At 39.1% G+C, this 13,113-nt stretch overlaps 1 protein-coding gene across 1 annotated transcript in view; it reads right to left on the bottom strand.

The window, feature by feature from the left end:
• The window catches only part of GLI3 (GLI family zinc finger 3), a 201,491-nt gene that overhangs the window by 48,219 nt on the left and 140,159 nt on the right, over positions 1–13,113 (bottom strand). The window contains exon 8 of the mRNA XM_041466412.1: positions 6,050–6,251. Coding sequence (XP_041322346.1) covers positions 6,050–6,251 — 202 coding nt within the window. The remainder of the gene's footprint in view (positions 1–6,049; positions 6,252–13,113) is intronic.

Below are 13,113 nucleotides of genomic sequence, written 5' to 3'. Positions count from 1 at the left end.
GAATGTATAAAATATTGAATAAAGAAGGAAGATTAAGAACATGAGGGCTTCCTGTCTTATAACTGAGACATTCTGTTCAATTCAAAAACTGGATAATTTAAACCCGATAAAAGGATACTCTTTCCTTTTTTTTTTTTTTTATAGAGTGTATAATTATACTGTTGGGCTCTCTGCTAAAGATACTTTCACTTTTCTCTGTTGATAACTTTATACTTCATTTGTATATCTTAACTCTGTTTTTATTTTTCTCTTTATTTTCTCTTCGTGTTTGCAATGGAAACTGGAAAAATTATTATCACTCATGTCTAGATACAACGCACTGACTCATTATACAACAATTATTCTATACAAGGAGCTTATATGAGATGAGGAAGTAACTGAGAATCCAATACCTGCTTGTAGAAACACAACTCTTGTCCTCCTCACTGATGTTAATCCATTGCTGTCCAAGCTCACTCTACAAATCTGGCTATCCCTTTCTAGTGCTCTTTGTGAAAGTATCCTTGCCACCATTCCCTGACGCTTCAGATCAACCCAGAGCAAAATGACAGGAGCCAGAGCAGACAGGATCTGGCTGAAATGAACCACACTATGTTAATTGTTCTGATGCTATCAGGGAAGCAGGGCAGCACATGGGGGAAAAAAGAAAGTGCTACTGTATTTTCTCAAATTCTTTCACGGAGATCCCAAAGGGCTTTTGTGTTCACATGAAACTGAATTTTCACAGGTTATGAGATGGCTAAGTTATATTCACAGTTGTATCTGCCTAGACCCAAAGAAAGTCTCTTGTAGTAGTTGGAATTACTGACTTAAACACCTTGGATCTGACAGGGAATTCAGATCACTTTCTGAAAACTGACTTTGTAATTTTGGTATCACAGCATTGCCAGGGGACTAAAAGTTCTAAATTTCAAATCTTATAGAACATGAAGTCCCAGCCTCCTGTGTTTATTAAAGACCAGTTAATCTTTTGTAAAGGTTTTGAATTAGTACTCTTAATATCATGGGAAGTGATTACCCCCTCTATACTCACTCTAAACCATGCTGTCTCTCAAAAAGAAGTGCTACTGAAGTGCAAAGTCTAATAATTGTCACAGGCAGCAGATATAATATTAAGTACGTCTTGACAAAGGATTAATAGCAGGGGTGCTGCACTGCAGGACTGAGGCAGGTAACCAAATGAGTAAATGTCAAATGAAGGATTATCCTCATTTGATGCTACTTCACACATCTCCTTTCTGCATAATCTCTCCCAGCTGAGACCTAAACCAGGTGTTTTCAAATGCACAAAGTAGAAGCTCTACCTGGTGTGCAAAAGGAGATCCACTATTAGCTGTCAGCAGGAGTGTCATCTCCTTTTCAAGTACTCAGCCAGTAGTCAGGACACAGCACTACACTGCCAGCTGACAATGGCAAAGCACCCGCCAAGCCAAGCTCTCTCTGGGATTGTACTGAGCTACTAGTATTTATTATTCAATCTGCAGTAGTACCCATGTCAAAGACCAGAGCCCTTCTGTGTTTGGCTTTGTACAAACAGAGATCAAAATGTGGCTCTTTTCACCCGATTTCATCCTCAGCATCCCATAGTGCTCATATAGAGGATCCAATGCTGAAAAGCTGTGTGAAGCACAGGATGTAATCTTTCAGCCTCTTTTTTTTAGCCAAGGCAAAAACCAGTGAGGTCCTGGAGACTTTCTAAGCACAAGTAGTATCTTTACAAAAATGGGTGTGAAAGAGCATTGAACCTTCAAAATTAAACATACCAGAAGTAAACCAGGCCAAATCTTCATGTGCTGACTCATCAGATTTTAGATATGTGACAGCACACCCCTTTTCCCGTCTGCATGATTCTTAACTCAGTCCACAAGACACACAGTAGCCTTCAGCAAAGAGGCCCTCTGGAACTTTTCTTCTCTGTGCCCAGATTAATGCCCAAAGGCCTTCCTTCCCTTGTATTTAAACCATCAGTGAATAAATAATTACTGACACCCTCCTGAGCTTCTCCACTGTGCTCATCACTGTATAATCTAATTGCTTCACAAAACATTAATGCTTTCAACCTCCCTCTGAGGTGAAGGGGAAGGATTCATTTTCCACAGGAACATGAATCAAAGAAAGATGGAGGCAAAAAGTGTCATTGAGGTTGCCCAATTTCAGGCAAGAAGATCTGGGCTTGTTAACATGACAGAGTATACAAAATGTTCAAAACAGATGTCAGTATCTTCAAGTCATGGCTGTGAGCAATTTGACTCCTCTGCAAAATTAAGACTGGTAGGCTAGGACTCCAGAAGACAAACTGAGCCTGGTCATCACCCCTGACTAGCTCAGTTTGCTCAGCATCAGTTTGGAACTGTGCTGCAAGAGCACAGTCTGCCCTCCAGGCAGCAAACAACCAGGTACGATGCTCCCTCCTGTTTTAGGCTGTCGGGGACAGGAGAGGCAGTGTCCTGTGGCTCTCACTGATGCACAGAGGATGTTAAGGCTGTTCAGGGTGGGCATTGAAGAAGATAGGGGCCCTATAAACACTGTGCAACCCTGAAGTTAAAGGTGGTATCAGAGCACAATCACAAGGGGGCAGTACCTTCATTCTCTGAATGACCGGCTTCTGCGTGCTTTATTTTGCAGCCTTTTCTCTCTTCGGCTGCAAGTCTATGTTGTGTCATAGAAAGGCATTTTGTGCCAACTTGCTTAGCCTGTACAGTTTCTGGGCTGACTCCTCTCTCCTCTAAAGACTGCTTTCTATTTCACAAAACTGTTATGGCTGGACAGACAGATGAGCCTCCACAGGCTTCCCAAGGAGGAACCAGAGCTACAGCTGCAGGGAAAGGTCCTCCTTCCTATTTGTGGGCCCTGGACTGGAACATGCTGAGTGCTTAGTTTATTTAATACATGCTAATAGAAAATTTCTTAAGGGCTTATCACTTGGCTAAATGGGACAGTATCTCAAGAACTGCAAAGATCTCATCTACATCATCTAGGCAACATTCCTGGCAAAGTTCAGCTTCCCCGTAAAAAGGCAATAGCTCTTCTAGTTTGTAATCTTCTCTAACTTCATTTGGATAAATTACTAAACTTCTGATGTTTTTTTAAAATATTCAGTATTAGATAGGTGTTTACCATGAAAAATGATGCCAAGTGTACACCATTTCGACTAAATTAAAAAAGATAGGAAACAACACCAAGAAGTAGAAGGACTATGTTATGTTAAGTATAGTTAATGCTACTGATACTATTGAAAGTAGAAATCCTTCCTGTCTTGCAATTCCATCTAGTGGCTTGCTGAATTGTACCATTTTCTTGCAGCAACTCTAATGACATTAACCTGAAAATTTCCAGAAACTGGTATTTTAAACCAGGAAATATTTTTTTTCTAGACTTTGATCACAGTTGCTGACAGGACTTTATATGGAATGAATCTATGGATTTATTCAATACAACAGTTCTTGTGCTGAATGCATTATTTGCAAGACAGTGAATATTAAATTAGGTTTTACTGACAGTCCTCTGGCATTTAGTCTTGGAATTTATTAAGGCAATGAAATGTGGTTTGGGTTTAATACCTTACATCATTGTTTATTTTGGTTTATATAGACAGGTTCACACAGGAGAAGTTAAAGGGCACCAACAGAGGTGAGCTGCAAAGCAGGAAGAAGAACTCTCCCTTTCCTTCCTTTCAATTGACAAGAATGGAAGTGTACATTTCCAACTTTGCTTGCTGAATGGACATACTCTTATCAAAATGAAAAAGAAATCTTAATTCGAAATCATGTGAAATTTTTTATTATGCATTCCTGGGATGTATAACCAGGAAGGGCTGAAAGCTTTGGTCAGCCGCAGGTTAAGTCATACAAGCATTGCTTTTTTCAGTGATGCCAGTTCACAAGACTCACTTTGAAGACTCCCTAGCATCCTTACTCGGTCTTTGCCTACAACTCCTTCCAGTTCCATAACTGTTTTCAACAAAACTATTCATCTGACTCCAGCTTTGCTTTGGAAGAGAAAAAGGAGAGAGGACTTACTCCACTGTCGAGACTATGCCAACTTTCATGCACGATTTGCTTTACCAAAGCTACAAGCTATGGGAAAGGAGTTCAGTTATTAAGTGCCATTCCATCTTAATGACAGTGCAGATAGCACACCTCCACACAGTTACATGTATCTGACATATGTGGTCCAACTGCTGCCAGCCATTGACATTCCTCATTAAGGAGCTTCATAACTGGGACCATGGCTCCATTGACTTCCAAGCTATACTGAGAGCAATAGCTGTACCTGTGAAATACCACACAGCTACTCAAGTACCTCAGAGCGATGAAAAGTGCTTAAAAAGGAAAACACAGCACTTACACTAATACCAATATTTGCACTGCTGTTTGTCAGGCTCATGGTTTCTAATGAATCAGTTGTGTGCCCCATCTTCTATGGGTGAAAACCCCCATAGCCTGTTTTCAAAGCTGTAAATGTATAATTTTTGCCACAGAGGCATGTCACAGATTTCACAGAATATTCTGAGTTGGATGGGACCCACAAGGCTCATCAAATCTGACATTTTAAGTGAATGGCCCATACAGGGAGTCAAACCCATGACCTTGGTAGTGTTTTGGAGCCTTGCCTAAAATGGGTGCCCCATCTCAAGAAACTGCTGTAGGGACTTGCTCCTTTGTTTCATTGCAAATTGAAGGTGGAACCTGCTGTTAAGCCAGGGCTCAGAAGCACTCTTTGAGGGTTATAAATGCAAGGCCAAAATTTTATGACACTTTGGAGAGGTGGGGGATTTTTTTTAGAATACCAAAGGAGCTTTTCTCAGTTAACATACAGCCATGCCACAAATACAAAAATGTTCTGCAGTTGCATCTCCATTTTTCCTGCTGCAGTTCGTAATTTTCTTCCACTCCCTTTTTTCTTTTTACATTATTCCTTTAGTTCCCTCTCCTTTGTGCCTTATTTGCTCCTTTGTCCCTTTTCTGCACAACTTCTGTCCATCTCTTCATCTGCTACTCTGCTATTCTGCCTCCAGAACAAACATTCCTGACTGTTTCCTTGCACACATAAGTGAAGCAGCCAAGTGAAAATCACAGCATTTCTGATGACAGTACTTCCTTGGTACCAAAAAAAAAAATTAGCCAGAGAATGTAAAATCTTTCAAGACATGAAAACATGAAAAAAATATTGAATACCTCTGGCATTCACGTTCTCTGGAAAAATCCCTTCGCCCAGGATTTTTCCCCTGGGAAGCTGAGAAGCTTCAGAGAAAAGGAAAACAATTTTTATCTCATTTGCTTCTCCTGTGTTTTGCTTGTCTGGAATGTGTTTGGAGATTGTTTACCAACAGGTGATTGTTTCACTGGTGTGAGTTGTTTTCACTCATTGGCCAACCAGTGCCAAGCTGTGTTGAGACTCTGGAAAGAGTCATGAGTTTTCATTATTATCTTTTTAGCATTCAGTTAGTATCCTTTCTGTATTCTTTAGTAGTTTAGTATAGTATTATTTAATATAATATAGTATCTTAAAATAATAAATTAGCCTTCTGAGAATATGAAGTCACATGCATCATTCCTCCCTGCCATGGGGGTTCTTGCAAATACAATAAATACCCAAAAGTTATAGCCAAACATTTTGATTGAACAGAACCATACTTCTCTTCTTTACTTTCTGATGATTGTAATGTAGCAACATTTCACTGTCCATCATATCTATGGGAGAAGAACCGAAGTGACTTAAGTCACAAACCTGTCCTAGAGTTTCTTCTCTGAAAACGGATTACTGGACACACAAACACACACTGTTCCTGCTGGTCAGATAAAATATTACCTGCACTGGACAATAATAGGCCAAAAAGTTCCTTGTGGTTACTTCTCTGAGCAAGAAAAAAACTATTTTATACTTTAAATTAAGCTCTAATGAACAGACATTATAGAAACTACAAAATGCACATATTCACAAAAAAAAACCCCACAAGTTATTTAGAGATGTGAGTATATGTTCACATTTGTATGTGTGTGACACATAAATGAGAATATACAATTCAAGTAGCAAATACAATTCTTACCTTATTGCACTTGCAGATAAGTGGCCGTAAGAACCACTGGCTGACGAACTGCTACGAGAATTATTGAGAATTGTGACCAAGGAATTTGGAGACGTTCGTATCATGGTCTGAAGGTCAAAGCTGTGGTCAGACAGGGGGGATATGGACAACGTGCGCTTTCGGCTTGGTCTAGCTGACAACCTCGGGCTCGGAAACCTGGCACCTGTTATTAAACACAAATAATTATCCACCAGAGTACTTCAGGATTTATTTGTTATCAGTGATGGGTAGAGGGAGACACCAGCACACTGTGACAAGCCCGCTCTCTTCATTTGTGTTCTACTGGTCACGATTGAGGAAAATTAGGAAGAAAAATCTTTCTTCCTATGGCTTACCTCAGGGGAGCTCTGTTTATTAATGTGCAAGCAAAATGATAAATGGCTAAACAAAAGGAAAAGACTTTTATGAGTTATCCCTCTCATTTCTGGTGATTTATGAATCTGATGGCTTCTTAGACATTCACATCATTAATTCAACCATGAGCAATGAGACAGTGGTTCAGATCTGGGATACCAGCAAGCCCAAACTCACAACACTTTAATACATACAGCCAAACCTACATGTCAAATACAGTATAGAAATGAAGAGGCAGCTTTCCCTTTGGTAACGGTAATTCTACCAGGTAGATATTTGATGCAAAACTAAAAATCAGGACTAAAGCAAATACTAAAAGGGCCAGCTCTATCAGAATTCAGATTGACATTCAGAGCATTAAAATGAGAAACAGTAGGCTTTATTTGAATTTGTCCAAGATTCCACGATATTCTTTTGTTGGGGTGCATAGGGGCCTACAACTGCTAAATTTCTTTAAAACTGGACATTAGACTTTTCAAAGCAGCAAAGTGAAGGCAAACATACAGATACCACTTAAATAAATACACATTACATTTCTAAATTTTATGTCCTGATCTGAAAATCTCTACCTCTTCTGATCTATTTTACCATGTCATCCCAACTCTCTGCAGTCCTGACAGAAGATAGATCACCTTAAATTTATTCCCTTTATTTAATTATTTTCTATCTTGGTTGGGAGTAAGGAGAGAATTAGCTTCCCCACTGCACACTGAACAATTTCCTTTAACAGTACTGCTGCTTCTACCTTTTTAATCCCTTTAACCTGTAGTAAAGGACTGAATCCTAATGATCGTGACAGCCAGGGTCACGCAGGTCTTGGGTTTGATGCCTACTTTACAGCTACTTCTCCTAGAGTCCCTGACATTCTCTGTAACTTGCTAATAATTGACAGTTGGCCACAAGCATCCAGTATATAAAGATATGACATCTTTGTGTCCAGGATCTTTTTTTTTGCAGGGTATTTAAGTTTACACGTCTAACAACAACCAGAAGAGCCCAAATGACTCTAATTAGACTCATCTCAAGATCATAGGTACATTAGAATCTATTAGTATGTTTTCTTACATACCTGAGTGGGTTTCCCTTCTTTCAGTGCATGCTAGCCAAGATTTTAATACAGTATCAGGTCTGCCATGTTATTGCTGTTGTGACTGTGTGATCAGATCTCCATTTATAATCCTTATTCTCTTTGGCATCTGTGTAATGCAGAGTTTTGTTCCTTCCTGCTCTGTCTCCAGAAAAAGCCTTAGCCCATACATCTCCAGTCTCTCAATGAATATTCAAGCTCTTGATTCATCATTTAAAATTTAGGTATAGCCAATTGTTTATTTGTAAAATGTACCACATGCTATTTTTGTAATCCATTTTATCTCCTTTTTAGGAGCTTGCTATTGTACTGTGTCTGATATTTCATCAGCGCTGTGCTTCATGTCTTTCAAAGGCAGAGATCTGTAACTTGTGCTACAGTAAGAAACAACAATGATCAGCAGCTGTAAGAAACTACAATATATCTCACAAGCAAATACAACATACATATCATGGTAAAACAAAAATAGTGGTAATTTGCACTTGCATCTTTAATCCACTCTTTTTCTCTGCTGACTGTTCAGCTGGAATGAATTAAAACAATGCCTCTGAAGTTATGTAATGTAATGTAATTTACCCCAGATGAGGATAAAATTCAAATCCTTTATCATGGTTTTACAAGGGCATAGCTAAGTACAGACATTATACTCCCTGCACATTGTCAAAAACTGCTATGACTTGCCTCCTCCTCACCCTTTCTGGACTGAACCAGTCTCCTTTTCCCCTTGTCTAAGTCATGCTATGGCTCTTGCATGCCTGCCCACTGCTTGCTACACCTTTGCCTTGGCTGCCAGCTGCGGCCAGGGCATCCCTGTGTCCACGCTGGATGCACCACATCTGTGGCCAGGGATGGAGAAAGACACTCCTTGCAGCTGTTAGAGGCAGCACCAGGGCTCGAGCCATGCATACATTAGTCTCAGGCATCCTCTGTTCCTCCAGGCAGCACCTGTTTCAGGCCCTATCTAGCTCTGGGAATTCAGCATCCCCCTCCATCTACCTGGGACAGGAACAATCTCCTAAGGGAGACTCTGCAGGATCCTGCAAAAAGGGAACATTTCTGCTTCAGCCAGGCAAGAGCTCTACCGAATCTGACCACAGGAGACAGGGATTCAATTCAAGGGGGGCCACGACTTCTAAAACTGAAAATACAATTGAATGGAATTACTGTTTTGCCCTATCTTTGTGATTTAATTCGGTCTCACATGTGTAAAATGTCTTAAGCATGAGCTGGCCATTCATTACAGGACATTTGCTTAACCATTCATTTAGCATAACACAAATTTGTTACTATGCTACTATAAAAAGGAATATGTCACAATTTGTCAGTGCCTCTGAATACTAAACTGAACTTTCCAGCCTTGCCCAGCTTCTATTTTAAAAACAAACACTTCAATATTTATTTAGCAATTTGAGATGTTCATCTGCTCACAGTGCTCTCCCACCAAAGTATTACATTCCCTACTCAATAATGCCTTAAAATCAGAAAATGAAGGAGCACTGATTCACTAAAAATCCATTTACCTCTGTGGAAGTGCTGATAAAAAAACACCAGCTTTGGCAAAGCACGCAAATGGAAGCTGACAGTGAAGATTTGCTTAAAAATGTCACCCTTTTGGAGTAGACATTTTAAAAATAAAAAGTCAGTAGTAGACAGTAAAGACTTGAGTGTGCCAACAAAAAATCCAGCAGGTGTCAGAAGAAAAGATCTTACTCTGAGGTGGAGATCAATTCTAAAATAACAGATATCTATCTCAATCATAAATTTCAAAAATGGAACATGCCATCCAGCAAATTTGCCCATGAATTTGATTTCTGAGTTGAAGTTTTTAGCATTGCTTAATCATTTATAAGGCAATCTTCAGACATGTATCATTTATTCCATCCCTTTAAATCAAACTTTGTCAAACCTTTTATATTCCCTTCCTTTAAATCAAACTTCTTTGAACATGTCTCAGGAACTAGTTTTTATTGAAGGCTGTGAACATGGGACATTAAGGGGGGGTGGGTTTAAAGTCAAACCTTTTTTCTTTCTTTCTTTTCCTTCTGCCTTCTGTTTATAGACATGTAAAAACTTTGTTTTCACTTTATTAAAGTTTATCATAAATTTTGTCTTGGTTTTCAAAATGATAAATCTGTCATCAGGATGAGAGAAGAAGGAATGGCTTTGATACTACACCCTCATTCTCTAACTGTGCTTTGACAAACAGAAACCATACCCAGTCCAAAGCTTCTCATTCTGGCTTAACTCTCCGGGCTGGTGTTTTGGGCTGGCTGAGATGACATTCATTTTTTCCCACTGCAGCCCTCACAGTGCTGTGCTTTGCACTGGTAGCTGGAAAGAAGTTTTGGCTGCTGCTGAGCAGTGCTGGCATAGCACTGTCTGCCAACATTCTCCCCCATCAGTAGGCTGGAAGTGGGCAATATCCTGGGAGGGGACACAACCAGGCCTGCTGACCAAAACTGACCAAAGGGATATTCCACACCATATGACGCCAGCTCAGACATAAAGGCTAAGAAAAGGAGGGGGTGAGGGAGCATTCACTAATTACAGTGTTTGCCTTCCAGAGCAACCCCTCCACCTGCTGGAGCCCTGCATCCCAGGAAGTGGATGGACATTGTTTGCTGGTGGGAAGTAGGGAATAAAATTTTTTGTTTTCTCTTTGCTTCTGCACATGCAACCTTTCACTTTTGCCTGAGTAAACCGCCTTATTTCAACCTACGTATTGTTTTCTGTCTATTTTTCTCTCCCATGTCCAGCTGAGAAGAGGGACTGATAGAGAAGTTTGGTGGGCATCTGGCATCCAGCCAAGGTCAATGCACCACAGCTACCCAAACTCTTTAGGTCAGCTGGGTCAGAGTCTCTAATGCCAAAAGGAGTAGGTCATTATCAAATACCTTTAAAAAAAGAAACCTCCAGTTCTGAGTGAGGATAGACAAAAGTAATGTGAGTGAGGATATTAATAATTTGGAATCTTGAAACCTCAGGGAACATGCTTGTGTTCCACTGAACCTCATTTAGGAGAGTAGAACATATTCCCCACGTGAAAAATGCACCTATCAACCCAAAAATAGTGATTTTTAAAATTGTTAAAAAAATTTTTAAATAGTGCTTAAAGACAGTTTTGGCATTCAACAGCTTTACAGCCACAATTTCAGTTGTTGCTACTGTGAGGATGTCAATAACTTCCACATCTACTCCGCCTCTTTTTTGATGCTATACTTAAAGGTAACAGATAAATCTGACTTTTTTTAGAACATGCAAGAAGATGACAAGGCTTGCTCAGGGTCTCTGGCCACCAAAACTGTAGAAAAGCTTTATAGCAGCAGAGAAAATTTTGGTTCAGTTTTCATGCCACTCAGGACAGGAAGAAGAATTACAACTAAGCAGGCATAATCTTTGTTTTATTCTTCTGCAATGTATTAGACAGCTCATGGACAGTGAAGTTCAGAGCTTCAAGAAGTCTACTGCTCTTTGGGTGAGATTTAACCTCTGATTAACAATTCTCCCACTCTTATAATTCCCATTTGAAATCAATTTTCCAGCACCACAGAGCAAAACAGAAAACCCCAAACTGCATATACTGTATGTAACACACTTTGGAAGTCAGTGTATGCTGGTGTTGGAATTATTATTTGCACTACAGGAAGGGGTAGAGATTCCAAATTTTTGTGCTAGATGCTGTATAAGCACAAATTAGGAGACAGACCTGCTTTGCAAAAGAAGAACAATGTCTTGCTGGTATCTATTTGGTTGCTGTGTGGGATAAATGAGCAGCAGCCTTTCAGTCAGTTGAGTCAACTTGCTTAGAACTTGATAGCAGATGAGGGAAATTACTCATGTGTCTTCTGCTTCCTTTGACAAGACTGGGCAAAGGCAAAAGACTACTTTTAAGATTACCATACAAATCCTTAAGAAGAAAGATCCATACAAATGGCATTGCTTCCCATTGATCGCTGTACTTTGTTATTAAATGCATACACGGGCATTCTTATTGGGGATTTTCATAAAGCCTTAATATCAGCTTCCTGCTAATTGTTTTGTTCTCGTTTCTAATCTAAAAATCTGACAAAGAAGAAAGGGGTTTTCTTTAGCATGATGAATGATAGGACATTCAGATTCCTACTTAATGACAATTAATTTACTGTATACCCACGCAAGTTAAGATAGTTTTAATTAGTTTTTACAAAGTAAAAGGGTAACTTCATACTCTATTTAGATAAAAGAAGCTATTGCCTGACTAAACACATTCTCATCAAATACAGAAGGTGAGCTGAGTGACCTTACTAAGATTCACTCTTATTATAATTCTCTATTTACTGTTTAAAAATAACCTATTTGCATAATAGTGCAGTTTTTGTCTCTAACTCTGAAAAAAATGCCTAATTGAAAAGTTGCTGGTATAATTAATCTCAAATGTGTGATCTTAATTTTTAAAAACAAACACAAAACAAATTAAAGTGTGCATTTCAAATGTATCCTAGCTAGAGCTGGTGAACACAAATATCCTTATTAAAGATGGTGTTTAGGTACCTTTTATGAATGGGATGAAATTATGGGCAAAGGTCAAAACATTTCCTGTTAAGTAAGAAATGATGACATTCTTGGAATGCAAAAGATGGAATTCTATGTAGATCACAATATATGCAATCTCTACTAACACATGAAGATCCTTCTGCAAATGTCATTACTTGTATGAATACTGCAAAGTCTTCTAGTTTTCTCATGTTTTCTAGCATATATATGGGTACCTACCTTCCTAAAGACTGAATAAACCTATTAGCTCAAATCTGCATCCAAGAATGTGGTTTGGTACTGCTACTTATGTGCATTCAGACACACTCTCTCACAGTAGGAACCAAACCCCCTGAAAATTTAAAACATCCCTGTTTATTGCAAGTGAAGTTTGAGTAGATGACCTTTAAGGTTCCCTTACAATCCAAACTATTCTAGGATTCTATGATCCTTTTCAAGACGTGCCCATTCATGCAAGCTGGGGATTTGTCCTTGCTGCTAGAACACAGCAGCAAATTTACATCACCTAAACCACGTGTAACAGCGTTTCCATTCTTCAAGGTATTATTAATAGGCATTCAGTGCTTTAGCAGTGTGCCTCATCTCTCCCTATCTCCAAATCTGGAAGTATCATATTCTTAACCTTTCAAGTACCTAAGTCTGCACTTTAATTTCTGGTTTAAGTCCAGACTATTTGTGTGAGTTTACTGTGTTTTTGCAGCATGCTCAAGGTATGTTACTGTAAATTCTTTATGCATGTTACTGGTGCAGTGAGACTCATAATAGAAAATTAATTTTAAAAATCCTTCATAAGCAAGGAACAGAATGAAAAAATCCTTCCTGCACAATTTCACAACTTGCCTGATTCTTACAAAAATTTTTGGTCAGTCAAGTACTTCATAATCCAAGGAGTGTGTTCTGCAGCTATATATACTCCTATATTCCTCTGCGTTCCAGAGGTAAAACTCCCAACACCTACACTCCTTGAGATCACCAATTATGGTATGCAGCCAACAGCAGGAAGAAGAAATTGCATATAAACAAGAAGTTTAAAATTCTACAGGAAAATAAG

This window comes from Pyrgilauda ruficollis, unplaced genomic scaffold (genome assembly GCF_017590135.1).
Source record: "Pyrgilauda ruficollis isolate IOZ18807 unplaced genomic scaffold, ASM1759013v1 scaffold2, whole genome shotgun sequence".
Lineage (NCBI taxonomy): Eukaryota > Metazoa > Chordata > Aves > Passeriformes > Passeridae > Pyrgilauda > Pyrgilauda ruficollis.
This window is presented reverse-complemented; position numbering and strand designations above follow the sequence as displayed.